The 23,537-nt window shown below is 46.9% G+C and overlaps 3 protein-coding genes across 5 annotated transcripts; 1 reads left to right on the top strand and 2 right to left on the bottom strand.

The window, feature by feature from the left end:
* Positions 1 to 365: 365 nt before the first annotated feature.
* On the top strand, positions 366 to 13,735 carry ATF1 (activating transcription factor 1). Of its 2 annotated transcripts, XM_015886838.2 has the most exons (9): positions 368 to 591; positions 4,197 to 4,310; positions 4,407 to 4,483; positions 6,185 to 6,313; positions 7,888 to 7,988; positions 8,991 to 9,121; positions 9,722 to 9,901; positions 9,994 to 10,153; positions 10,905 to 13,735. In XM_015886838.2, the coding sequence occupies exons 3-9, from the start codon at positions 4,460 to 4,462 to the stop codon at positions 11,047 to 11,049; spliced, it is 870 nt and encodes a 289-aa protein (XP_015742324.1). In that variant the 5' UTR covers positions 368 to 591; positions 4,197 to 4,310; positions 4,407 to 4,459; the 3' UTR covers positions 11,050 to 13,735. The 2 variants fall into 2 exon arrangements, with proteins under 2 accessions (XP_015742323.1, XP_015742324.1); XM_015886837.2 differs by lacking the exon at positions 4,407 to 4,483 and having other exon boundaries at positions 366 to 591.
* TMPRSS12 (transmembrane serine protease 12) lies at positions 11,502 to 18,064 on the bottom strand. 2 transcript variants are annotated; one of them, XM_015886833.2, is made up of 5 exons: positions 17,849 to 18,064; positions 17,240 to 17,438; positions 16,415 to 16,686; positions 15,732 to 15,874; positions 11,502 to 15,008 (listed from the first exon to the last, which is right to left on the bottom strand). In XM_015886833.2, the coding sequence occupies exons 1-5, from the start codon at positions 17,949 to 17,951 to the stop codon at positions 14,769 to 14,771; spliced, it is 957 nt and encodes a 318-aa protein (XP_015742319.1). In that variant the 5' UTR covers positions 17,952 to 18,064; the 3' UTR covers positions 11,502 to 14,768. The 2 variants fall into 2 exon arrangements, with proteins under 2 accessions (XP_015742319.1, XP_015742321.1); XM_015886835.2 differs by having other exon boundaries at positions 17,859 to 17,948.
* Positions 18,065 to 18,600: 536 nt separating this feature from the next.
* Positions 18,601 to 20,868, bottom strand: METTL7A (methyltransferase like 7A). The gene is made up of 2 exons (XM_015886840.2): positions 20,072 to 20,868; positions 18,601 to 18,957 (listed from the first exon to the last, which is right to left on the bottom strand). The coding sequence occupies exons 1-2, from the start codon at positions 20,570 to 20,572 to the stop codon at positions 18,721 to 18,723; spliced, it is 738 nt and encodes a 245-aa protein (XP_015742326.1). The 5' UTR covers positions 20,573 to 20,868; the 3' UTR covers positions 18,601 to 18,720.
* Between the last annotated feature and the right edge of the window lie 2,669 nt (positions 20,869 to 23,537).

Raw genomic sequence — 23,537 nt, 5'->3', positions numbered from 1 at the left:
AACTCCTTTTTTCAGTAACAAAACTGTTCTTAACATATAAACTAGCCAGAAATCACAGGGCAAAGGTCTGTGTTCTGCACCACGTCATTCTCTCTTTCGCTGTGGTGAAAGCCAGCGGTTTTGTGCTTTATTTTACGCCTGGATTTGAGATGTTGAAAATAAACGAGAAGGTTTTATTAATTTTATTAATTTTAGTGAGGTGAACGTCCCCCTGCGCTCTGTGGAGAACAAGGCCGCGCCCGGCCTTAGGCCCGCAACACCTCCACCACCTTCCCGCCCTCGGGTCGCGGCGGCGCTCTGCCTCCTCCTCTCTATGATCCCCGTCCTCGGGAACCGCCGGATGTGGGCGGTGTCAGAGCGGCGCTCTAGCCCCCTCCTCCGGGGCTTTGAGCTGTAAGAACTCTATGGTGGGGATTTCTAGGCGAGGCCTCCGCGGAGACTCTATGATCGCAGCCCGCCCACCCCGAGCGTCCCGCGCGGGCCCTCCGTGTTTACGATGCCGCCGGCTCCGCTTTCCTGAGGCGGAGACGGGCGCTGCGGCCACGGCTCTCCCCACCAGCAGCCACCGGCGAGGCCTGGAAGGCCTCTGAGGTAAGAACGGCTGACGGAGGCCGCCCCCTCCCCGCCGCCCCGCCCCCGCTGGGCCCGGTGTGAGGCGCTCCCGCCGCCCCTGGGCCTAGTCCAGGCCGCGCCGCTCCCCTCCGCTCCGTGGGGTGCGGCCTAGTCCCGCTCCAGGCGCTGGGCCCTATAGGCGCTGGGCCCTATGGGCGCCGCTTGAGGGCTCGCCCCTCAGCTGGGAGCTTGTAGGGCCCGGGCCCGAGCTGCTGGGCCGCCTCTCCCTGTGTGGGGCCCGTTCCCGTAGCGTTGAGGCCGTGCGGGTATTTCCACCCGCTTTATGTCCCGCAGCCATCGGGCCGCTTCCAGGTGGCCGTATGGGGTCGTTTCGTAACGATCTCGGTGATGTTTCCCCTCATAAATACCGCGGTCCCCATAGGGCCGTCTCCCCCCATCCGTTCGTAGGCTGCGGGGTTTTGTTTCCCGAGCTTCATTGCACCGGGTAAAGCAGAAACGGGGGGGGGAGAGTGGAAGGAAACACGCGTGGAAAGTAGTGTCGGAGTTGTGAGGAGCGCTCAGTGCAATGGCAGAACGGATTGAAGGCTGCGAGCTGAGCGGGTGCTGTGACTCAGGGCTCCTCGCTGCCTTCCTGGCTGAGTGCACGGGATGTGCCGCCCTTCATTGGTTTCCTGGCAAAAGAACTGCAGCTCTGTCCATCTTCTGGGTGAAAAACGCTTTCCTATGGCGTCTTGGTTGGAGGATGAAGTAAAAAGCATTTTAGCAACAGCGTTTCCTTGTGAAAATGGTGCATTTTGAGGCATTAAGGAATCCAGTGTTTCAGCAGGTGGTTGGGATTATTTGCTGCGATTATATCCACCTGTATCTGATGATTAACGCTTCGCACTTGAAAAGCAAATTCAGTCTCCGCTATTCTTTGAATTCGGACTTTAAAGAGCCTTTAAAGAACAGGTCCCAATTACAACATTTCAATCCCAAAGTATAATTCAGGCCTTCCACCTGCTGGGTTTAAGAAGGTGAACCACAACGTGGCTTCTTCCTTTGGTGATCCCACGCTGCAGCTCGCAGTGCTTTGCCATATGCAGAGCTTTTGTATTCCTTGGTTTCACCCTTTGTTTCCCAGTTGTTCTTTGGGGCTCCACCTGATGCAACGGATCCAAACTGGAGTGGAATTGGAAGCGCTGGCAGTCGGTTCTTAGCACTTTTCAAACCAATGCATTCTTCGTAGTGCAGCCATTGCAGCATCTTTTCCTGTAAGTCAAAGTAATTTTGATGTGTAGCTGCACGGAGGTGTGAAAAGCATCATTCTTGCCAATCTAATGATTAAAAAATGGTTTGCATGCAGAGTGCTGCAAGTTCAGATCCCCTCATGGTGGAACTCAGTGAAAAAAACACCTTATTTTACCCCAAACTACACAACTGCTTGTGATAAATGTATGTTCTGTTGTTGCTGGAGGTAACTGCAGCCCTCCTATCTCCCATCTTTGGTACTTCTCTTCTGAGCTGAGCGCTTCAGGTTGAGGTTTTTCACTGGAACTCAGTTTCTGAGAGCTGAGAGATGGCAATCAGCATTCCAGGTGTTCACCAGCAGCCCCGACAGTGCCAAGTTCCTGGTTTTCCAGGTGCGTGGGTTGTTGTGGCAGGGCAGAGGCACGTCAGGCAGCGTGCAAAGCCAACCAGTGCAAGGTAACATCCCATGGAGGCTGTAAGTGCAAGAATAACCTTCACCATGTTAAATTTGTCTGCCAAATCTCTTTTATTTCACCAAAATTAATGGATGTCTCAGGCAACGTGCAAAGCCAACCAGTGCAAGGTAACATCCCATGGAGGCTATGAGTGCAAGAATAACCTTCACCATGTTAAATTTGTCTGCCAAATCTCTTTTATTTCACTATTTATTTTCACCAAAATTAATGGATGTCGGCTGAATCTTTAGTTGATTTCTGCAGAGCAAGTAGCCTCGCAATGAACTTAAGAAATGCATTTGTAATGGGAAATATCTTGTTTTCTTTATTCCTGTAAGTACAACTTCACACCTCGCAGAGGAAGATCAGCAAAGGTTTCTGCCCTCGCTCCCCAGTTTGTTTGTTTTGAGTGGTTTTCTATCAGTTTCATTGTTTCCTGCAGTCAGTTTTGCTGTTGCTTTGAGTTTTCATGGGACAGCCGAGCAGAGGCAAGCAGTAAAAGAGTGGGGGGAAGCGGGGAATGTGGTTTAGCACTACAGAAGTGAATGGGTTATTTCTGCAGTGCTGGAAATTTATGTGAGTTTTTTGCTGTTGACTGGATTTCAGTTTGACAGTGCCCTGTTTACTGGTGACATTTGGCTCGTATCTCCCTTTGCCCAGGTGCAAAACACAGATTTTCCTTGGTAAAACGACAGGAGGGGGTATACAAAGCTGTGATGGCTGCAGTTCGTTCTGCTCTTTGTAGCTCTGAGATGTTTAAATGCTTTCACTTCTCTATTTTATCTCCTTAAAAACAAAGCCAGACGGCCCTCGAGATGCTGAATTGAGCTCTGCAGTGGCACCAATGGGAGAAGGAGCCTATGGGGCTGTTTGGGTTCAGCTCAAGCACTGCTACAGTGAACCCACTGTGAAATTCAGCCTTCCTCGTGCTGCTGCAGCTGAAGCAACGGGTGGATTGCTGTGTGTTACAGCAGTGAGCACTGCGGGAGGCTGGGTTGTGTGTTTATCCCTCGCTGTGAAGGGCACAGCTTCACGTAGCACCAAACCATTGCTCTCTCCTCACCGATCCCTCCGTAAGGCCCAGGTTTGAGTGACTTCCTTAGGAGTTCTGCCCTGGGACTCCTCATTGCGTGAACAAACGCTGCTCCTGGTGCGTGCTGACTTTTTACCCTCTGAGTAAACGTCAGCCTGAGAGAGCTGTGGTTTATCTCAGTAGGGAAAAATCAATGACTCACATTTCCACAGAAAGAAAATGTAATTTCCAGTCTCATAGCAACTGTCCTCTCAACAGTTTGAAACCTTCTGTGACAAAATGTTTAACGCTCACCGATCATCTCTTACTGCTCCCGGCTGGTCCACCCACTCACCCCACCTCACAGCATGCATTTTTACACCGCCGTATCCCCCAGCCTTGGGAGGGCTTTGCTGTCAAGTCGTGTTGAACGGTTAAATATAAAATCTTGGAGCTGAGAGGAGCGTTGCTTCGTTTGTTATACGGAGACCAATTCCTTCTTACAGGGTCTCAGACTCAGCTGTGTGTTCTTTGAACTCCTGCTTTGTGTTTCTGTCCCTTCAGCTGCTGGAAGATGGATTTGGCGGCGAGCTTGGCAAAACGTTGGGGAAATGGTTTTATTTAAAAGCTGCTTTTCTTTAGGTTTTCTTCCTCCGTCTCGTGATCTGATGGTGCATTTTCACCGAAACTCTGGGATATTGGTAAATGTATTTAACAGCAGAGTTCAGCACTGGGCCTGAGCAATCAGAACTCAGCGGTGTTGGGGCCATTGCAGATGCTGCTTTGTGCTGCTCTGAGGCCTGGGGAGGCAGTGTGCTAATTGAACTAATTAAAAAGGTGCAAGTGAGGCTAAAAGCACCACGCACTGAGACGGGCTCCCACCTCCTTTTGTTGTTAACCAATGTAACTTGTTCCTTCTCTTGTAGCTGATTATGGAAGAGGTGCACAAGAGCAGCAGCAGCTCCGTGCCGCCCTCCCAGCCCTCAGCTGCACAAGGTACAGCACTGCAGGCAGCTCAGCTCTCTCATATTGCTCAACAGGTAAAGCCCGGGCCAAACCTCGGCAAACGTTTGCAATAGATAAGAGCCATGGTGTTTTCACACGTGCTACAAACTCTATTAATTCTTGAATTTTAGAAACACTTGGAGAAGGAAAAAACGAGAGAAGGTTGAGAGAAATATACGTATTGATGGACAGCACAATTAATAAAAGGGTGTGTATTAACAAGACCTTAATTAATGTCATGCAAGCAAGGTGGGCAGGTGCAGCCCAGCAGTTGGGTTGGGTGGGATGTGCTCTAACATGGCCAGCAGCCCGACGTGCAGGAGCTGCTTGGTAACAAATCAAGGGCCTGACTTCCATGTTTTTTTCAGAAGAAGCATTTGCAGCTCCTTTTGTAGCAATGGCAGTTCTGGGTGCTCAGCACCATGGAAACACTTGGATTTTAGCCCAGCATGAATATATTTAATGTGATAAAGCGTATGGAGTTGGAAATTTGACATAGTTTCCTGGAGGTAACGTCACATTCAAAGCTCTAACCTGACTTCCTCGTGATTCAAATATCTGCATCTGAAGCACCTTTCTCTAGGTAAAGTCTGCTCCTGCAGCCACTCTTGTGAACCAATGTTTTGCAGCTTGTCCTCTGTGTACTCTATGGAAGTGTTCTAAATTTGATGCAGAACTTGGATAACTGCATGAGTCTAAGACAGCAGAGCACCAGCAGGCGTCCTGCTGTTGGTTTGCAATGGGCTGATCTTTGGATCTGGCTTTACATGAGGTTGCCAGTGCAATTTGACACTGTGATGCACTACAGGTGGTATTAAATGCCAAGTTATCAGTGTGAGTCTTAACGATTCCTTCAGCTTGTCACACGTTGCAGATTTAATTAATAAAACTAGTGGAGAAGTGTGGTGAGGAAACTTGTGCATCTACTGTGTTTAACTTGATGAATTTCAGGTGCAAAAGCTCATGCAAAAATCCACTGCAGACCTAATAGGATGTAATTGATTTTACAGTCTTTTATACAGGAGCAGCAGCAGTAATTAAGTTTTGCCAGTTAAGCCTAGATTTCAGCTACAACGTTAATTGAAACTGATAGTTGCAAAACATTAAGGAGCAAAATATTTTAAGAGATGCCATGGTTTTTACTTGGAAAAATCTGCTCTTTGCTTTGCTTGTTCCCTGCCTGCCTTATTTACTCTTATGGCTAATACCTTTCATGCCACCCTTCTGCCTTGCCCTTTCCAAGTAGATCAGTCGGCTTCTGTGCTCTACTCCTGTGAGTTCTTACCTTGGAAGTCTTTGCACAACAGCTTCATAACTTTGCTTAAACAAAGGCAAGAAGCCCAATGTGTGCACAAATCATTCCACTTTCTGCACTGCTTTGGTGCTGCTGGTTTGATCTCAGCCCTGAGACTTGTTGATGGTTTCGTCTGGGTTTAGATTTTAGTGCCCCAAACTCCTACTGACTTTGGTAGGAATCAGAGTGCTCAGATTTCTGCTTGTCTGAGGTGTTTTTCAGATGGAGTCTAACCTTCAGAAAAGATGGAGTGCTGTAAATGTGGGCCTTTAACTGGGAGCACTGGTGGCAGCTGAGCTCTGCTCTCAGCGTTGTGGTTCTAAGCAATTCTGCTCCGTTGTCCTTCGTTTAGGCCGACCTGTGTTTAACTTGCAACACTTTAATCATTTGCCCATAGCACATACTTGATTTTCTCCCTCACCTGAGGCAAATAAGTAGCAGTTTCAGCCTTTTTACATGCAGATATATACCTGAAAAATGCACTTCTTTAAAGGCTGACTTCTGGGAATTAACTGGGCTTAAAAGAAGCTGATGCATGTTCTCCTCTAGCTTTCCTTCATGTGTTCTGACTGCGGCACAAGCTGTGCTTTGTTCATGATCTCTGGTTTGTTGCAGATGTCTCTGCGAGGTCCTGCTCCTCTGACAGTTGTTCAGCTTCCTGGAGAGCAAGTCCAGGTCCAGGGTGTGATTCAGACAGCGCAGTCCTCTTCTGTAATCCACTCACCCCAGGTGCAAACAGTGCAGGTAACCACAGAGTGTCTGTTGAATAACCAAGAATCCTGTTCTACGTGCACAAGAAGACTTGTAAAGGCTTGTCTGATGCAGCTTAGTCTGCTAAGTGCTGCCCTTCTGTGTGAGATAGTGAGAGTGCAATGAAAGGGTGATGGGAATGCATAGTTTTTGCTGAATATTCAAGGTTGATGTTGTTTGTAGTGCTGAAGTTGTCACTGAAATTGAACTATTTGATCTTACCTCCCTTTATAAAAAAAAGAAAAGCAGACAAAACCAAACCACAACTTTCTAGCAGATGCTTTTAGCAGACGTGCAACCAGCCTGCTTCAGTAACTCAGCAAGGAGAGCACAGAATAATCCAGTGAAGAAAATGGAAAGGGCAGACCTGAGTGATGGTGGGGGAGTTGGTGGCTGCTCACCACGTGTGCTATGACTCCATTTCTGTGGTACCCAACTGCTTTGCTTGCTTACTCACTCGCCATGTGATTTTTGCACAAGCCACTTCAGAGAGGTGCCCTGGGGAGCAGCAGCTGAGTCTGTTACAGCTCCATTCAGTTCTGGGCTGCAGAACCCTCTGGGCAGCGTGGCACTGAAGTTACACTGTGAAACGACTGCAGCAGTCCACCCAAGTGAGTGGAAGAGCTGTGCTGAAACACTCTTTGGTTACTCATCCTTTTAGCTGTGCTTATCTATTCATATGACATTCAACTGATTAACCATGAAAAGAAAGCCACTGACACTTCTTTAGCTACCACTGATGCTGTAACTGATAATGGAAAAGAAAACACTTTTCACCATGCTGAAAACAGCTCAGCACCTGATTGACTGGGTTGTCTGGAGCTTCTTTCCTGTTATAGCCTGTCTGCAGGGTCCCCACTGAAGGTACCCTTGTATTTTTGGGTCATTTGTGAGCACTGTGGCCTTGTTGCTGAGAGGGAAAAAAGTCACACATGAGCAACGTGGATTTTGTTGTTTTCTTTCCAGTGTTGGTAGTAGGTTGTGCTTTTTATCTCTGAGGCAGCAGCAGCAGTTAAATGAGGGAAGCTTTTCTCAGAGCTGTGTGTATTCTTGTTGGGGTTTTTTTGCTGGCACACAGATAAGTACAAATACATGTTTTGTTAGCTTCTATTTAATAAAGAGCTTCAAGGAAAGGAATAACACTTGGCAGCTGGCTGAGAGCACAGTGGGACAAGGCTGGAGATAATACTTTGCATATTTACTCCCTGATATGCTTCTGCTTAAATACCATTGTCACTTGGTTCTCAGCTTCTGGTCACCAAAACATACTGCTTGTCTGTCTGCAGAGAACATTTACTTCAAGTGTTTGTACATAAGTGGTGTTTCTGTTTCTCGGCCTTCAGATTATGGTGGGAGAATCTCTCAAGTTTTCTTTTTATAGGGAGTTTATAGGTTTGCATCCTTTGGTTTTACAGTGATGTAAAATTAGCACTGAGTCTAAAAATCCACCATTTTTTCTTTCTCTGTGTTATCAGCTGCATTTATGTCATACAGGACTAACATGTGTAATCTGTTCTGCACTTCTGTTGCGTAGCACACAGGGTAACCACATGGGATGTGTTTTTTAGGTGTCTTCTTTATCTGAGAGTGAGGATTCTCAGGACTCATCAGACAGCATAGGCTCTACTCAGAAAGCTCGGGGGATCTTAGCACGTCGTCCGTCGTATCGGTAAGTGCTGCACACACTTTATTTTGTGCTGTTTCTCGAACCCAAAAAGCAGCTTCTTCTGGCAGGTTCCTCTGTTCCGTCGACCCTTGCATTGTTTTCCTTCTCTTGAAACACGTGTTGGATCTACTCATGCACTGCTCAAATTGAGGATGCCATGTGAGCTGTCCTTTGCTGCAGGGAAACTTTGACTTAATGGACTGGAGGTTGACTTGGAGGTGATGCGGCCCAGGGAAAATTATTTATCAGCTCTGATTTCACTCCATGATGTCATAAATGCAGAGCATGAGTGAGCAGTCTCACCGTGTGCTGACAGAGCCAAAGGTCTTACTCTAAACTTTTCTGAAGTAACTTTCTGGTTATTTTTCCTTTCTCGTTTATTCAGACATTAGACAGAGCAAACTGGTTCTAACTGCATATTCAAGGTTTGTCCTTGAGAGAACAGGATCACGTTGCAACTCAGACAAATCCCTTCCTAGGCCAACTCTAAACCCCTGGAAAAATGTTTGTGGTGGAAACTGTGATGCAGGTCGTACTGAAATGAAATGATGCAGCTGCAGTACAAGACAGACTTCAGTACGAAGTGTTTCTGGCACACTGCAGGTTACTGAAATCTACTCTGGGTGATGCAGGTTCTCACTGCAGGTTTAACAGTCTGAGGATTTCAGGCTTTTAGAGGATAATTACTGAAAATGTGGGATTTGCACTGACCTGCACGTACAGATCTTTTATAAATCAGTAGCTGCCTTGAATTGCTGTTAACTCATGAAATGATTCAGATAATTAAATAAAAAACTTAGAATGTAAAAACTACAGAGATGTAATTACAGAAAGAGTTGGACCTCATGCAGAATTCTGGTAATCCTCAGACTCTTTCCTGTCAAAAAATTAGTGTTCATTTCTGCAATGCAAAATAGAAATAGCAGTTGTCAACTATTACTGCAGTAATTTGTGATCTTTGAATGCTGATACAGCTGATAAACCCTTTTTTTTTTTTTTTAATAGAAAAATTTTGAAAGATCTCTCTTCTGAAGATACACGGGATAGAAAAGGAGATGAGGAAAGTCCTGGGGTCTCTACTGTTACGTCCATGTCTGTTCCCACACCCATCTACCAGACGAGCACTGGACAGTACAGTATGTCGTACAAAATGTGTGCTTGCCTGCATAGATTTCTGCTAAACTTACAGTGAAATACAGACCTGTTTCTTATGCATTTGAGACTAAGATGAAATGCAGAAGTTTTGGTTATTTATCTAATAGTTAATAACATTAGCACAGTTTAGTATCTGAAAGTAGGCTGGTTACTAAAGGCTCACAATAAACTCTTTGTTATCTTAATTTTTTGCACATTCAGACAAGGTGTTCCAAAGATGTTTTTATGAAGCACATAACAGTCTGTTAGATTTAGTCCAAAAGGTGTGATCAGATACCAATGTATATCTGAGAGCTACACGAAAAGGCTCCTTGTGGGACACAGGAGAATGCCTGGAGGACCTCCTGTCCCCCGTGTTCATATGGTGGCCTTGATGTTCATATTGCTGTTTCTCACCTTTTTTTTTTGCTATTGGTCCCAGGGATGGGTTGATTAAAACCCTTCTGAAATCAGCAATGCTTTTCAGCAGTGGGTTGAGGTACAGATTTGCTGATTTGGAGAGATGTACATTGAGCAGCTTTATCTGTGTTTTATAATGTACAGTTACAGATATTTTTCTTGCATGTCCCTTTCTCTTTAAGTTGCCATTGCTGCAAATGGCTTGCAGCTGGCCAGTGCTGGTGCTGATGGAGTGCAAGGCCTGCAGACGTTAACCATGACGAATGCTGGCGGGACTCAGCCTGGGACAACAATCCTGCAGTATGCACAGACATCAGATGGCCAGCAGATACTCGTACCCAGCAACCAGGTGGTAGTGCAGAGTGAGTATGAGATTGGTTACAAGTACTGATCAGTAACACAAGTGTGTTTTGGTAACGCTGTTTTGACATGTTGTGCTGTGTGACTACTACAGCTGCATCAGGAGACATGCAGACGTACCAGATCCGCACCACGCCGACCACCACGTCCCTCCCTCAGACCGTGGTCATGACATCTCCTGTCACCCTGACATCACAGTCCAGTAAGACAGACGACCCGCAGCTGAAACGAGAGATAAGGCTGATGAAGAACAGGTATGTGAGTGCACTCGGGCTGCCTCGGTTGGTTCACTTAATGTGCTGAGATCACAGAATGTCAGGCATTGGGAGGGACCTCTAAAGATCATCTAGTCCACCCCCGTTGCTGGAGCCGAATCACCCAGATTAGGTCACACAGGAATGTGTCCAGGTTGGTTCTGAATGTCTCCAGACCCCACGACCTCCCTGGGCAGCCCATTCAGTGCTCTCTTACTTTTTTCTCGTGTTTTCATGGGACCTCCTGTTTTCCAGCTCGCACCCATCGCCCCTTGTCTTATCATTGGTTGTCACTGAGAAGAGCGTGGCTCCATCCTCCTGACACCCTTTAAGTATTTATGAACATTACTGAAGTCAACCCTCAGTCTCCTCCAAGCTAAAGAGGCCCAGCTCCCTCAGCCTTTCCTCATCAGGGGAGATGAGACTTCAGAGGACAAGGATCAGTCCTGTAGGCTAACACTGATTGTGCCATCAGCGTGATGTGCTGCAAACATTGACCAAAAACTGGACATTTTGATCAAGAGGGGTGCCACGTGCTCTGCCCCACACCATCTAAAGAAAACAGTTTGTTTTTTCCCTACAGATTGATATGTGTCACCAGGTAGTGCTCACCGTCATGCTTTCCACTTGTGGTGGTGCAGATTTCCATTCGTTTTGTGATTTCAGTTCTCCCCTCATGTCGGTCAGTATTGTAACACTGATAAGAAAACAAATCTCAGATACACAACAATGATTTCTATCTGTGTTGCAGAGAAGCTGCTCAAGAGTGTCGTAGGAAGAAGAAGGAATATGTGAAATGTCTGGAGAACCGAGTTGCAGTCCTGGAAAACCAGAATAAAACTCTAATTGAAGAGCTAAAAACTTTGAAAGATCTTTACTGTCATAAAAGCGTGTAAGAAAAGAAGGTGAAACTTTGGTGGACTGTGGAAATTTTGGAGGAGAATTTTTCTTTCTTTCTTTTTTTTTATACTGAATTTTTTAACTAGATGAAAGGTCAAAAGTGAAACTTTTCTACCTAGATTTCACAACCTAAAGACTGTAATAGATTTTATTTACAACGTGTTGGTGACAGAGTACAAAAAAGGAGACGAGAAAACCTCACCACAATTCCTGCTGGCACAACTGGAAACTTTATATACAGTCAAGATTGCATCAACAACAAAAGGACATTGGCGTTTTACCAAGCAGGTGATTAGAAGTTTTTACCTCTTGTAACGGGGACATTATTTGGTTTCAATTAAAACGTGGATGGAATGGAATCCTTGCCATAGTTAACATTGTTAGTAACATTTATAACCAGTGTATGCTTTGATTTCTTAACTCTTTCAATCCTTGCTCTTCCTTTCAGTTATCTGTATGTAAATATTTTAATTTGAGCCTGTAAGTTGTTATTTACAGGTGCAGGTGAATAGAAGCTAATCCTGTGCTTGAGGCCTAAATTATGTTTCCTCTTTTTCAGCTGACAGTTTTACAGGTTTTTCCTTTTGTTTCGTTTTGTTTTTTCCTTCAATGTTTGCTGTGTTTATCAGATTAGGAAAGGATCTGCAGAAAGCAACGAGAGGAGCAGCCCTGAAAATGCCTGGGGTGCACGGAGTGGTGTTGACTTCAGAGAGCTCAACACATCCAGTTATTTTAAAGCACAGCTTGGTAGAGTGAGGGACGGTGCACAGAAGTTTCAGGAGGGTGATTTCATAATGGTTTGGTTTTAGTTTCTGGGCCTGATAGACATCTATAATGGAACAAGAAACGGTGTGCTGATTATCTGTACAATTAAATATGCACTGCTTATTCTGTCTGGAGATTCTACTGTGCTTTGGGATGTAAACCAAATAGAAGTACGATAAAGCAGAGGACAGAAGAATATACCAAAGGGTTTCATGAGGTTCTGTGGTTTGTATGCTGAAAGTAGTGCAAAACTTCTGGACTAATTTTGTAAAGTAGGCAATATTTTGCAAAGTAATGGTATCTTTGTAAGCAAATACTCTATTGAAAACAAGGCAGATGGTTGGTATATTTTGTAGCTGAATTGTGATCTTTACAAGTTCCAAAATTAAGTTTATATACGTATTTTGACAGTTTATATATTTCATTTTAGTAAACAAATGAAATATTTTGTGAACCAGATTTTCAAGCGTATATTTTTATGGATAGCACAAAGTCAAAATTGAGATCCTCTTTGGTGTAGGAGATATTTGAATTAGTTTTATATGTCTGTAGGCAGCTTACAGAAGAAATGGATCTTGGGGGGGAAAAAAAACATGAATTGGGGCTTTTTTTTCCCCTACAGTTGATAATATCTGCACGTGTTTGATCTGATTGCTCTCAGATTCTGGCTGGTATCACTTTGATTTGTTTCAGGCAGACGTTGTGTTTGATGTGACCAGGGGTGTTAAAATCCATATGGGCACAGTGCTGGGTAGCACTGGGAGTCCTCCTCACCCCATAGAGCTCCCTCCAACCTCAGCTGTTCTGCCATTCTGTGACACAGACAAATGTGTGCTCAGTGCTTCTTGCGTGGTGAAGAAACACACTATTCTCCATAGTTAGGATCGAATCCTGCTTCCAGATCTGTCGGTTGGGAATTGCACTATGGGCTACGCTGTGCAAAAGGTGTTAGAGCTACGTGTGTGTGTGTGTGTGTGTATTGTGCTGGCTCGGACCTGAATGAAGTTAGGAGATGTGCTCACTCCCCTGATTTGTGCTGCTTTTCCATGTTTTTATTTTACTCATTTTGAACTCATGAGCAAGCAGAGCTCTTTGAGTGCTGTGAGGGTGACACTGCGCTCCACAGTCCCACTGTTAGCAGCCTATACAAACGTTTTTATTCCAGGCTTCCTGAATAGAACGCGTCCGTCATCCACAACACATTTCCTTTAGGCCAGACTGGAGCGTACACTTGTGTCCTCAGTCGTGTCAAACACAATAAGAATGCTTTTGTTGCACATCAGCCATAACCAGCAATGCTGAGAAAGCCATTAAGAGTAAAGTGCTCCCAGGGGGGTGCTCAGCACCTCTAGAATTGGACTCTCACTGTCTGCCATCAGTGTGTGTGCGCTTCAGAGGGACTGATCTGCAATGCTGGGACTGATGTGGCAGCTCCTCTGTGCAGTATCCTCATCCTCACTGCGTGCTGTCGTTCCTTTACCTTCTTTTGTAATACAGAATCATCATCATTAAGGAAGTTATCACGTGTTAAGACTGTACAAAATAAAACCCACAGTGGCCAATTCTTTATTTCAGCAAGTGGAGCAAATACGGAGCGACGCTTTAGGACCTTTAGGCAGCCCTTTATCCTTTGGAAAGAGCAGCTGAATTTCTCATCACGGAGGTATTCACCAGTAACACGGGTTTGTGCTTTAAGTAATCGCTTATCACAAAGTACTGATTTCTGGATTTACTTTGTAACATCAGGAAGAGAAACAAAACCTGTATCCTGAGAGTGAGAGGTGTAGTAGCAAATACTGCTCTGCTTTTGTTTTGTTCCAAACCAACATACGTGCTTTATATGAACTGTAAATATTTGTCAAAACAATTAGATGGTTGCAGATTTTGACCTTGGTAAATAAAGTCACCAAAAGATAACTCTGATGTTCTTTATTTCTTGTCTTACTTGCTTTTAATTAACCCACCACTGCAGCAGCATCTCTTCCCACGTGTGTCCTGCCATGCAGTCCTCATTGCAAAACTCCTTTGGCCTTTCTGCAGGTACTTGTTTCCATTCAAGCCTCTGAGAGCTGAAACCATCGTGTGTTCTGCTGCCATTCACCCAGCAGAGGGAGCGTCTGTGCCATCCACAGAGCCGTGCTGATATTCCATAATCCCTAAGTAAGTTTCTGACAGCTGGGAAAGCACAGCAGTAGGGTAGGGAAAAGCATTTCCAGCCGGTGCAGTTCCTGTACTCACTGTCATTATTAGGGTCGAGCTTGTTACCTTTTCTTCTTATTTCAGTATAGAGATCAAAGGCAGAAAAGATAGTAATGAAATACACACATTTGGGAGCACTGCTCAATGGTTTTAATGTTAGATTTCACGCTTTTAGGGTTGCTTTCATCAACCTGAAGCTCTCACATTTACCGTCTCCATGCAGGTCTATGGGAGAAGCTTTTCAGGAGAGAAAGCCACCAATTTATCTCAAGGAAATGATGTTTTGTTGTGAGGATGCCAAGATTCTACAGCTCGATGTATTGCAGCTTTCCTTGAAGGGAGGGTAGAACACGCTGCATAAGGTGGTGAAATATCAAACCTTCTGACAAGCAGACAATTGATATTCACGTTATTATCACTGTGTTGTCATTGTGACATACACTAATAAGGTTTTAATGTGATGAATTCATGTAACTGCTTCGTACCTTGGAAAAGATGGGAGGTTAGCACAGTTTGAAACCTCACACCCTTACAAAACACCCATGGATATGTACATTAACTGTTGTTACCTTGATGGATGTGTACATTAACTACTGTTACCTTGCTTTAGTTCCTACATTTACAAGAAAGGACACGACTCCAGGCTTTTTTAAGTGTTGTTTACAAATGCAGATTGGATGGGACACAATTATGTCCTATTGCTTCAAGATTTGTCCTGGAACGAGATGAACGGAGCTGTGCTGATGTTGCCTTAGGAAGTGTGCAGGAGCACCACCCCTATGGCAGTCAGGGTAAGGGCGGTGCTGGCAGGAGCTGTGGCTGTGCTGATCAGCAGAAGTTGGGATTTGATCCACCTTCTGTATGGAGCCAATCGGACGTAGATCCCAGGGAAATTGGGATGGCCGCAGCCGAGCCCAAAGCTGGTGACCCCTATCACATAGAATTTGTTGGCTGGGGGGTAGTGGCACGCCAAAGGTCCTCCGCTGTCTCCCTATAGATAAACAATTACATAAATTAGTGACTATATCCCCCTCCAGGAAACGATTTAGAAGCACCAGGAATGAATCCGCTTATTTGAATGAATTACGTGGAGCTGCGTAGGGTTAGAAATAGGCTCTGACTTTGCATCCTGAGCCCATAGCCTTGTTCCTTGTGTGCAGGAGATGCATCCTGACAACGTATGTCTGCAAGAACCAGGAAACACAGCAACGAAAACACAGCCTGAATCTGTGCCAAATCACTTGCTTAGAGAAAAAGAGCTGAGGGAAGCAGGAAGTCTATCAGACTAATGACACACTTAGGAATGCATTGTTTTTTAATTACAAACTGCTCCGCATCGCAGCTGATGCCTCAATTTTAGCACAGGGCTCCTGACCTGAGAGCTGTTGCTTCTGAGGAAGAGATGCTGAGAGCTCAGCATTTCAATGCTGCTCTTGCTGCTGAGCACCTGGTTGTGTGTGCACACATGTGAACACTGTGACACTCTCACACCACATCTGTGTCCCTATTAGCTCAGCCTCTCCTGCAGCTGAACTCTTTCTGAGATGTGGGGTTTTACTTGGATGCCACCACCTCAGCTCCCTTCCTATTTGCGATGCTTCCTTTCCAGTCGGATCTATTTTCATTGTAGCATTTGTGCTGCTTTAATTAACGATGCTATGGGCAGTGTTCACTGGGATGCCCTCAGTGGTTTCAATGGGGGGAGGTTTTTTACCTGGCAGGAATCAACTCCTCCTGATGGAGAGCCAGCACAGATCATGTTGGCGTTGATCAGACCTCCATATGATTGAGAGCTGTTACAGACATGGGAAGGAATGATTTCCACTCCTGCCTCTTGCAGCACAGATGAAGGTTTGCCTTTAGTGGAAGACAGCAGATAGCAAAGTTAGGCACTGCTGCTTTTATGTAGTGGCTCTTGCTGTGCTGTCCTGTTTTGTTACCTTAAAGGTACCCGTGTACATGCTCTGTTAGCACAGAGATCTGCCTTCCTGCACTTATTGTGGTTATTATTATTATTATAAGACCTGCACTTGTTGTGGTTAAAGGGAATTTGAGGGAGAGCTGCCACTCCTGAAACCTCTGAGCTGAGTGCACTGGAGCTGTTGTTTCTCGAGATAAAAGCTCTTTTAGAAGAGCCCTTTTAGAAGAGCTTTTAAGTGTATCATGACCCTGAAAGCTGCGTTTGTTCTTTTATTTGCATTACCCTCAGCAGGAAGGCCACGATGCTGCTGCCTTCAGTTACACCTGGGCAGCCTCAATTTGCTTTCAATAGGAAAAAAGCCCTGAGAGCAGATCCTCAGCTGGATGGAATGGGGTGAGAGCACAACCTGAGCAAACAGAACAAACCACAGGGTCTAAAACCTCACCCCAGCTGATGGGGTATCAACAAACATTCACCTTTTTCTCTTACGTGTCCCCAGCCGCTGATAAAGCACTTGATTTTGTTGTCAGCGTACAGGTAAGGGTGTATAGGAGGTAAGCAGATGGGTTGGATGTAATCGCTGTAGTGCACGGCAGAACGCAGCTGAAACAAAGCAATGTCGTTTTCAAACGTCTCTCTGTTGAATTCGGGGTGCACGTAGATGCGGGCGATCCTTCTTTTTAGTACGTGTTTGCTGTGTTTCCAAATGTTATTTGTGCCCATCACTGCTCTCCAATAATACGGGTCCCTAAAGGAGAACTCAGTCAGCATGAGCTTGTAAAAACTTTGGTGCAGATTTTGCAACTGTGCTGTTGGGAAGGACGAAATGCAGCATGGGTTTGGGTGCAGTAAAAAAACCCTTCTGGAAAGGTTTGTGGCCACAAAAAGGAGTTGTGTCCAATTTGTTGTTTGTTAGGCAGGAATAAGGAATGGGAATGGAACAAGGAGGGGGGGATGGAGCACTATGGAGTTGTTGCGTTTCTCAGCTGAGTATTGCAACGTTTTTGCTTGTTTAGAAAGGCCAATTAAGCCTTTGCTTTGCTTATTTAGAAAGGTCTATTGGAAAATAAATAGGCAAAGCAAAAAGGAAGCCCCCAGCCGAACAGAAACATCACCAGGGCCCAAAAGAACCGAGCCGAGTCCCACCCACGGGGCTGCAGATGGGTTCTACATCAGCACAGCTCTGCCCACCCCGCATCCCATTCATCTGCTCTTCATTTAAATGCTCCCAAAGTGATGATGTGCAAATCCACCACCCCTTCCCCGTGCACAGCAAAGCAGCTGTTGGTGCTGATACCCACATCCGTCCCGTCGTGCAGTGGGCAGCGGTGAGCACCGAGTTCTCACTGACCAAAGCTCCGCCGCATATGTGGGCGAATCTCACCCCCACCAGTTGCACCTGGAGGCTGACGGCCCACGGCCACGATCCCAACGGGGCTGTATCACCACCCACAATCCTGGATCCTGAGATGTCATCCATGAGCGGCCGCCATCCGCACTCTGCAGAACAGAAAGCAGTTGGTTGTAGGGCTCAAATGCAGCGCTTGGTGCATTGGCTGCATTGTTTGCAGGCGGCGCTCGGTGGTGTTTTTTCTGTCTGCTGTGTTACTTGCTGTGGTTTTTTTAGTGTTTGCAGTTGGAGCGCTGATTCTGGAGAGAAAATGTGGGTGTGAAGCGCATTTTACCCGGTTGCAGGCGTATTTCTTGCACTCGGGTTCACCGTGCACATCAGTGGGGGTGTCCCAGCCTCTGCAGCTTTATGAGTTCATCAGGTTTGGGGACAGACAAAGTTTGTACCTGGAGTTTTGTGTGGAAGCTGCACAGCCCCCTCCCCAGCCCCCTCCCCTCCCCCAAGCTCCCCCCCCACCGCTCCCCAAACCACCCATCGGCCACCTCCATCCCATCAATACCAACAAGGACCTCCAAGGACAACCGTGGGGCCAACACGGAGGGATCAGTGCTTGCCAGGACCCACAACAGCAGCACGGATGCGGTGGGCAGCTGGGGCCGCATCCTCCTTCAGGGGCACAAAATGGCAGCAGGGCCACCAACGGCCACCAACAGCCACCACCAACCACCAATGGGGCTGAGATACCACCCCATAGGGCACCTGAAAGAAGCCCCTGAGCGTATAATGTTAAATACAAGGCTTTTAATGCTCTGCTGGCTGTGTTGTAACTGAGGGCCACACAAGGGCAGGCAGGCAGCCAAGCAGCGAGAGTGGCGATGGGTGTTGCCCTCCCCGCGTTCGTCCTCTGCAAACAAATAACTCTCTGTTGAGCAAAGATTGTGTGTCAGAGGTTCTGCGTTGGTTTGATAAGGCTGGAGAGCAAAGTGCAGGGAGAGGGATGTGAATGCCAGGGGTGCTCCCAGCACAGGACTGGGACCTCAGTGGGGAGCAGGGGGCACTTCCAGGTGCAGCATCACGTCTTTGTTTTGTCTGTCAAGTTTTGCTGTTCAGCTTTTTGGGTGTTGAGGGGGTCCCACGTTGCCTGTGTTGTTGGTAGGTGGGTGGTTGGATCAGATAACATAAAGATCTTTTCCAGCCTTAATGGTTCTGTTGGTTCTATATGGTTCTAATGGCTCATGAGCTGCTCCAAAGCCTTTACTGCACACCCAGCAAAGCGCTCTGAGCTTAAAAACCTTCACAGAACTGACCCTCCTCCTTTCATTTCACATTTATTAAGGTCCTCAGCCACGCCGCCTACATTCATTGGCCAGGATTAGCTGATGCTGTTTGTGCCCAGGACTCATGGAGGTGAACAGCACGGAGCACCCCACATCACTTCACAGCATATCCAATGATGTGGGGCTTAATGGGAGTCCAGGGCAGCGGCACACTGATGTGCTGCAGTTTCAGCTCCGAGAAGTTGGCCTCTTCCAGATCCTTCCATATCTCCCTGGTCAGGCAGCAACCATCAAACACGAGTTTCCAGGTCGGGTGGCAAACCTGCTGCCAGAACAGCTTCCAGCTGGAAGGGTTGGCAGCCACGTGCTCCAAGAAATAGAAAACACCTCCCTGGGGGTTGAACACAGCTCAGAGCCACAGGAACACACACTGCCCTCCCCCCACACACTGCTCAGTGCCCACCACCCCCAGCTCCCTCTTCTCCCTCCCTTCTCTTTGCTTTCCTGATTCTGATTGGGATGAAAACCAGCATAGACTCAAAGTGCATATTTCAGAAGCTGAAGGATGCCCCTATTTGGTCCCTCCTTCCTTGCAGCAATAGTTTGTTGCCCTTTTTGTTTGCACTACGGTTGCTATCGTGCTGTTTATCAATGCAGACTGAGAGGAACATGTGCAAGCCCCAGTAAAACTCATTGGATTTTTGCAGCCCAGGATATTGGCCTGGAAACAGCATTTTAATGGCCGCATTCCTATTGCAAAGCGAAACAAAAACAGAACAACAGCAACAAAACAAACCACAAAATCAAAACATTAACCCTAGTTTTCCCAATTTTGCGTTATTTTTTGACATTGTTTCCATTGCTTTGCACCATCCAGCACCACAGAGTGCCTCTAACTCTTATCTTACAAACCAGGCTTGGGTTGTAGCCTCAAAAACAAATACTTCTTTTTTTACTTTTTGTTCTTTTTTCATCCTTTCTCTTCCCCCTTTTCCCCCTGCTTCCCTTTTCCCCTCCTGTTTCCCTTTTCCCTTCTTATTTCCCTCCTGTTTCCCTTTTCCCCTCCTGTTTCCCTTTTCCCTTCTTATTTCCCTCCTGTTTCCCTCCTGTTTCCCTTTTCCTTTCTTATTTCCCTCCTGTTTCCCTTTTCCTTTCTTATTTCCCTCCTGTTTCCCTTTTCCCTTCTTATTTCCCTCCTGTTTCCCTCCTGTCTCCCCTTTCCCCTCCTGTTTCCCTCCTGTTTCCCTTTTCCCCTCCTGTTTCCCTCCTGTTTCCCTTTTCCCTTCTTATTTCCCTCCTGTTTCCCTCCTGTTTCCCTTTTCCCTTCTTATTTCCCTCCTGTTTCCCTTTTCCCCTCCTGTTTCCCTCCTGTTTCCCTTTTCCCCTCCTGTTTCCCTCCTGTTTCCCTTTTCCCCCTTCTTTCCCCCCCCTTTTGCATTGCATTGCATTGCCCCTGCAATGGCTGCTTACAGCAATGACCTCAAACTTCTCCCCCAAGCACTCACCGGTCTGAGCACACGCTGCACTTCCTTCAGTGTTTTGCTCACACTCTGCACCGAGCAGAGAACCAAAGTGCAGACAACAGCATCCACGGAGCCGCTGGGCACCTGGTGCAGATCCTCCCCAGCTGCAGTGAGGAAGCGCTCGTAGTGGATGTGCTGATTCTTGCTCATGCTCCTTGAAAGACCCTGCTGGAAGTTGGGGTTGACATCACTGCAGGTGACTTTGCAGCCAGGAGGGTAGAACTGGAAGTTGGCACCGCACCCGGTGCCGATCTCCAGCAGTTTCAGCTCTCCTGATGGTCCGGTGAAATCGGGCAGATTTCGGAATAATTCCTGCTTTTGCTTCTTGGTTTTCCTGTTGTGGACTGTAGACAGCTTCTCTAGGAAGTAAGGGAAAAAGACCTTCTTGCAGAACGGCCCCCACACACCCAGGAAGGACAGCAGGTAGATGGGCATGGCCAGCAGCGCCAGGCAGGCGCGGAGGAAGAGGATGGTGAGCTCCATTGTGGGCAGGGAGTCCAATGGAGCAAAACCAGTTCTGCTGCAATTCCCACCCCTGCAGGTTCACACACAGCTGCACTGAAGAACAGAAGAACTGGGCCCAGCAGCTGAATTTCATGCAGGGAAGGGAAAAGCAGAACTGTGTAACCAAAGTTACAGCTGCGTCCCGACTCCAGCACGAGAGGAGCTGCCAGCAACGTTAAATAACCCCGGTCAGTTGGGCAGCCCAACCTCGTGCTTCGCTGCTGGCAAAGCATCAACCAGTGCCCAAATGTGGAGGCTGCAGTTTCAGGTTACGGCCCCTATCTCTCAAAGCAGAACAGTGCTGTGTTTGTGAGCAGAAGGAAGTGGGACCGAGCTCAGAGTCTGTTGTAGATGTTTAAATGGGTTGATGAATATTGCAGCTGAATCACATTTGTTTGTCAAGTTATTTTCTGCCCCGTTGCAGATGGGATCAACCCATCCGCTGCCTGAGCTGGGCTCTCACTACAGCAGTTTGTGGAGCTCTTCACTGCACAAATAGGGGCTCCTTTGCAAGGGAATCGTTTTGCTTTTCTTGTTACCCTCGATGGGAGTCATGGACTACAGAGGAAACAACTTATTAAGTCATTAATCACTGTGCAAAGTGGGTTTTATTGACTTCTATTGACTTTATCAGCTCCAGCCAACAAGTAATAATCTGTTTGATACTAATTGCAAATCCTCAGCGTTGTGATCAGCAGCGTGGATCAGCTGCTGGCTTTTAATTGCTTTGGTTCAGGTGACCCTACAGTAGGGAAAGGTCCCGAATTCCATCCGTTCCATTGCAAACCACGAGAGACAACTTTGTTTTAGTGTGGGGAGCGAGCCCTGCTGTCCCATGAGTTCCCTCCTCCCTCTAGTGGCAATAAAGCAAAACCCAAACCCAGCACACGGCGCTGTGTCATCAGGATGATCCATGAATAACCTGTTATTACACCTTGTGGTTGGTCTGAGCAATGGGAGCAAAGTCCTTTGGATGTATGTGCTGTAAAGGCTGATGGAGTCAACCAGCATTAGGAAATCGTGACCTCTCTGCACTTGCTTCCATGTATTCCCTGTTCCCTTTCTTCCCTCTGTCCCTTCTGAGCTCAAGGTGCAGAATCCTGCTTTATTTAAGATGTTTTCTCTCCTCTTTCCTGTTTGTGCAGCAGCTCTAAGGGCTCTACACAGAAAACCAACCCCACAAAATGAGAGGATTATTGGTGTTCTGAACGAGCTGCGGATGCTCCATCAGGTTTCCATGCTTTGTTCTGCACCTCAACCTCCTTTCCTAGAAGCCACGTGTGCAAGGCTTGTATTTGCTTTGGGCTTTGTCATCTCTATGGCTGCATCCCATTGGGTTTTCACTTTAGGATGTGTCTGTTATGGGGTGACTACGAGTATATTGGGCCTGCAGATGGGTCTTAGATTGTGGAACAGGACTCAGTTCTGCTTTGTGGTTGTAGACTGGTGCAAACTGAGCCAGGATATACAGGACTTTCTTAAAGGAGTCCCATAACGTGTGGGGTGGGATGAGGAGCTGGGTGCAGCTCTGGGGAAGGGCACTGAGCACCATCCGTATGGAGCTGTGCATGCAGTGAGTGTGCATGGAGCCATGCATGCAATGAGCATGCATGGAGCCATGCATGCAGTGACTGCAAGGAGCCATGCATGCAATGAGCATGCAAAGAGCCATGCATGCAGTGACTGCATGCAATGAGCATGCAAAGAGCCATGCATGCAGTGACTGCACGGAGCCATGCATGCAATGAGCATGCAAAGAGCCATGCATGCAGTGACTGCATGGAGCCATGCATGCAATGAGAGTGCACTGAGTTGTGCATGCACTGAGTGTGCACGGAGCCCTGGAGCCGTTTCCTGGTGCCAGATTCCCCCTAAACCGGATCTGTCTGTCTGTCTGTCTGTCTGTCTGGCCGCACTCCACAACCTGCCTTAAAGTGACAGAGCTTCGGGCTTACAAAACCGCCCTGTAATGGGCGGGGAAAGCAAAACCTCAATCTCTTTGGCTGTCTGCATGGAACAACCCGCTTAAACGACAGTCACCCCAGCTGCTAAAGTCTGCTGGGTTTGCTTGCACTGCTCCACGTGGTGGCACCGAATGCTTTGCAGGGGTGTCTTTGTGTCACAACCCCATGCAAAGCTTAGGACCTGAGCGTGCATTGCAGAGGTCAGTGCATAAAAAGGGAAGGGAGAATAAGGCTGTAGTGATGAAATGAAGAGGATCTTTATTAAGCGTGAATCGTTTTGCACCAAGCAGCCACTTGCTGCTTAAAGGTGGCAACTGCTCAGATTGGGGATCTCAGATCAATTACAGTCATCCTGGTGGTGGTGCCTGAGTTTGGGTGGTTTTGTCTGCACCCAAGGGAGGGTTTTCTGTCTGTTATTTGCTTTACTGGTCTGATGACAAGCAACACCATTCCTGGAGTTGTTAATGGTTACCTGCTTTTCAAGGCATTATTTGGGCAATACTTGTGAACTCTGTGTTCCCTTTCAGCCTGGTTTAGCCCAATGCTCCAGGCAGAGCTGATGGTCAATCAGAGCTGGACAGACCTGATGGGAAGAGCCAGCAGGAGGGTGAGCAGAGCACTGCCCAGAAAGCATCACAGAGCAGGGGTTGGGCTGAACCTCCTGCCTGGGCTCAGGGTGGGCAGGAAGAGACTTTGCTGGGAGCCCCAATGTCAGTCAGGAGCTTCTTTATTGTTTTTGCTATCACTGATCACCCTGTGAGGGCACTGCCCTATATATTCCTTAGAGTGCTGTGCTTAAGGATGTCTCACGCAGGGTATAATTACACCCCTGGGGCTCCAGAATGTCCTTGAATAAAGTCTTTCTGGTGGCTCCATTGGGGGCACTGATCCCATCTCCACGTCTGGGAGATGCTGTTATTTCAAAGCCATTTGTTATCAGCAAATTGGTTTATTTCCACTTATTTTGCATCCGTTTGCTG

This window comes from Coturnix japonica, linkage group LGE22C19W28_E50C23, assembly GCF_001577835.2.
Source record: "Coturnix japonica isolate 7356 linkage group LGE22C19W28_E50C23, Coturnix japonica 2.1, whole genome shotgun sequence".
Classification (NCBI taxonomy): Eukaryota; Metazoa; Chordata; class Aves; order Galliformes; family Phasianidae; genus Coturnix; species Coturnix japonica.
Note: the sequence above shows the minus strand (reverse complement) of the source record. Positions and strands in the feature narration are given on the sequence as shown.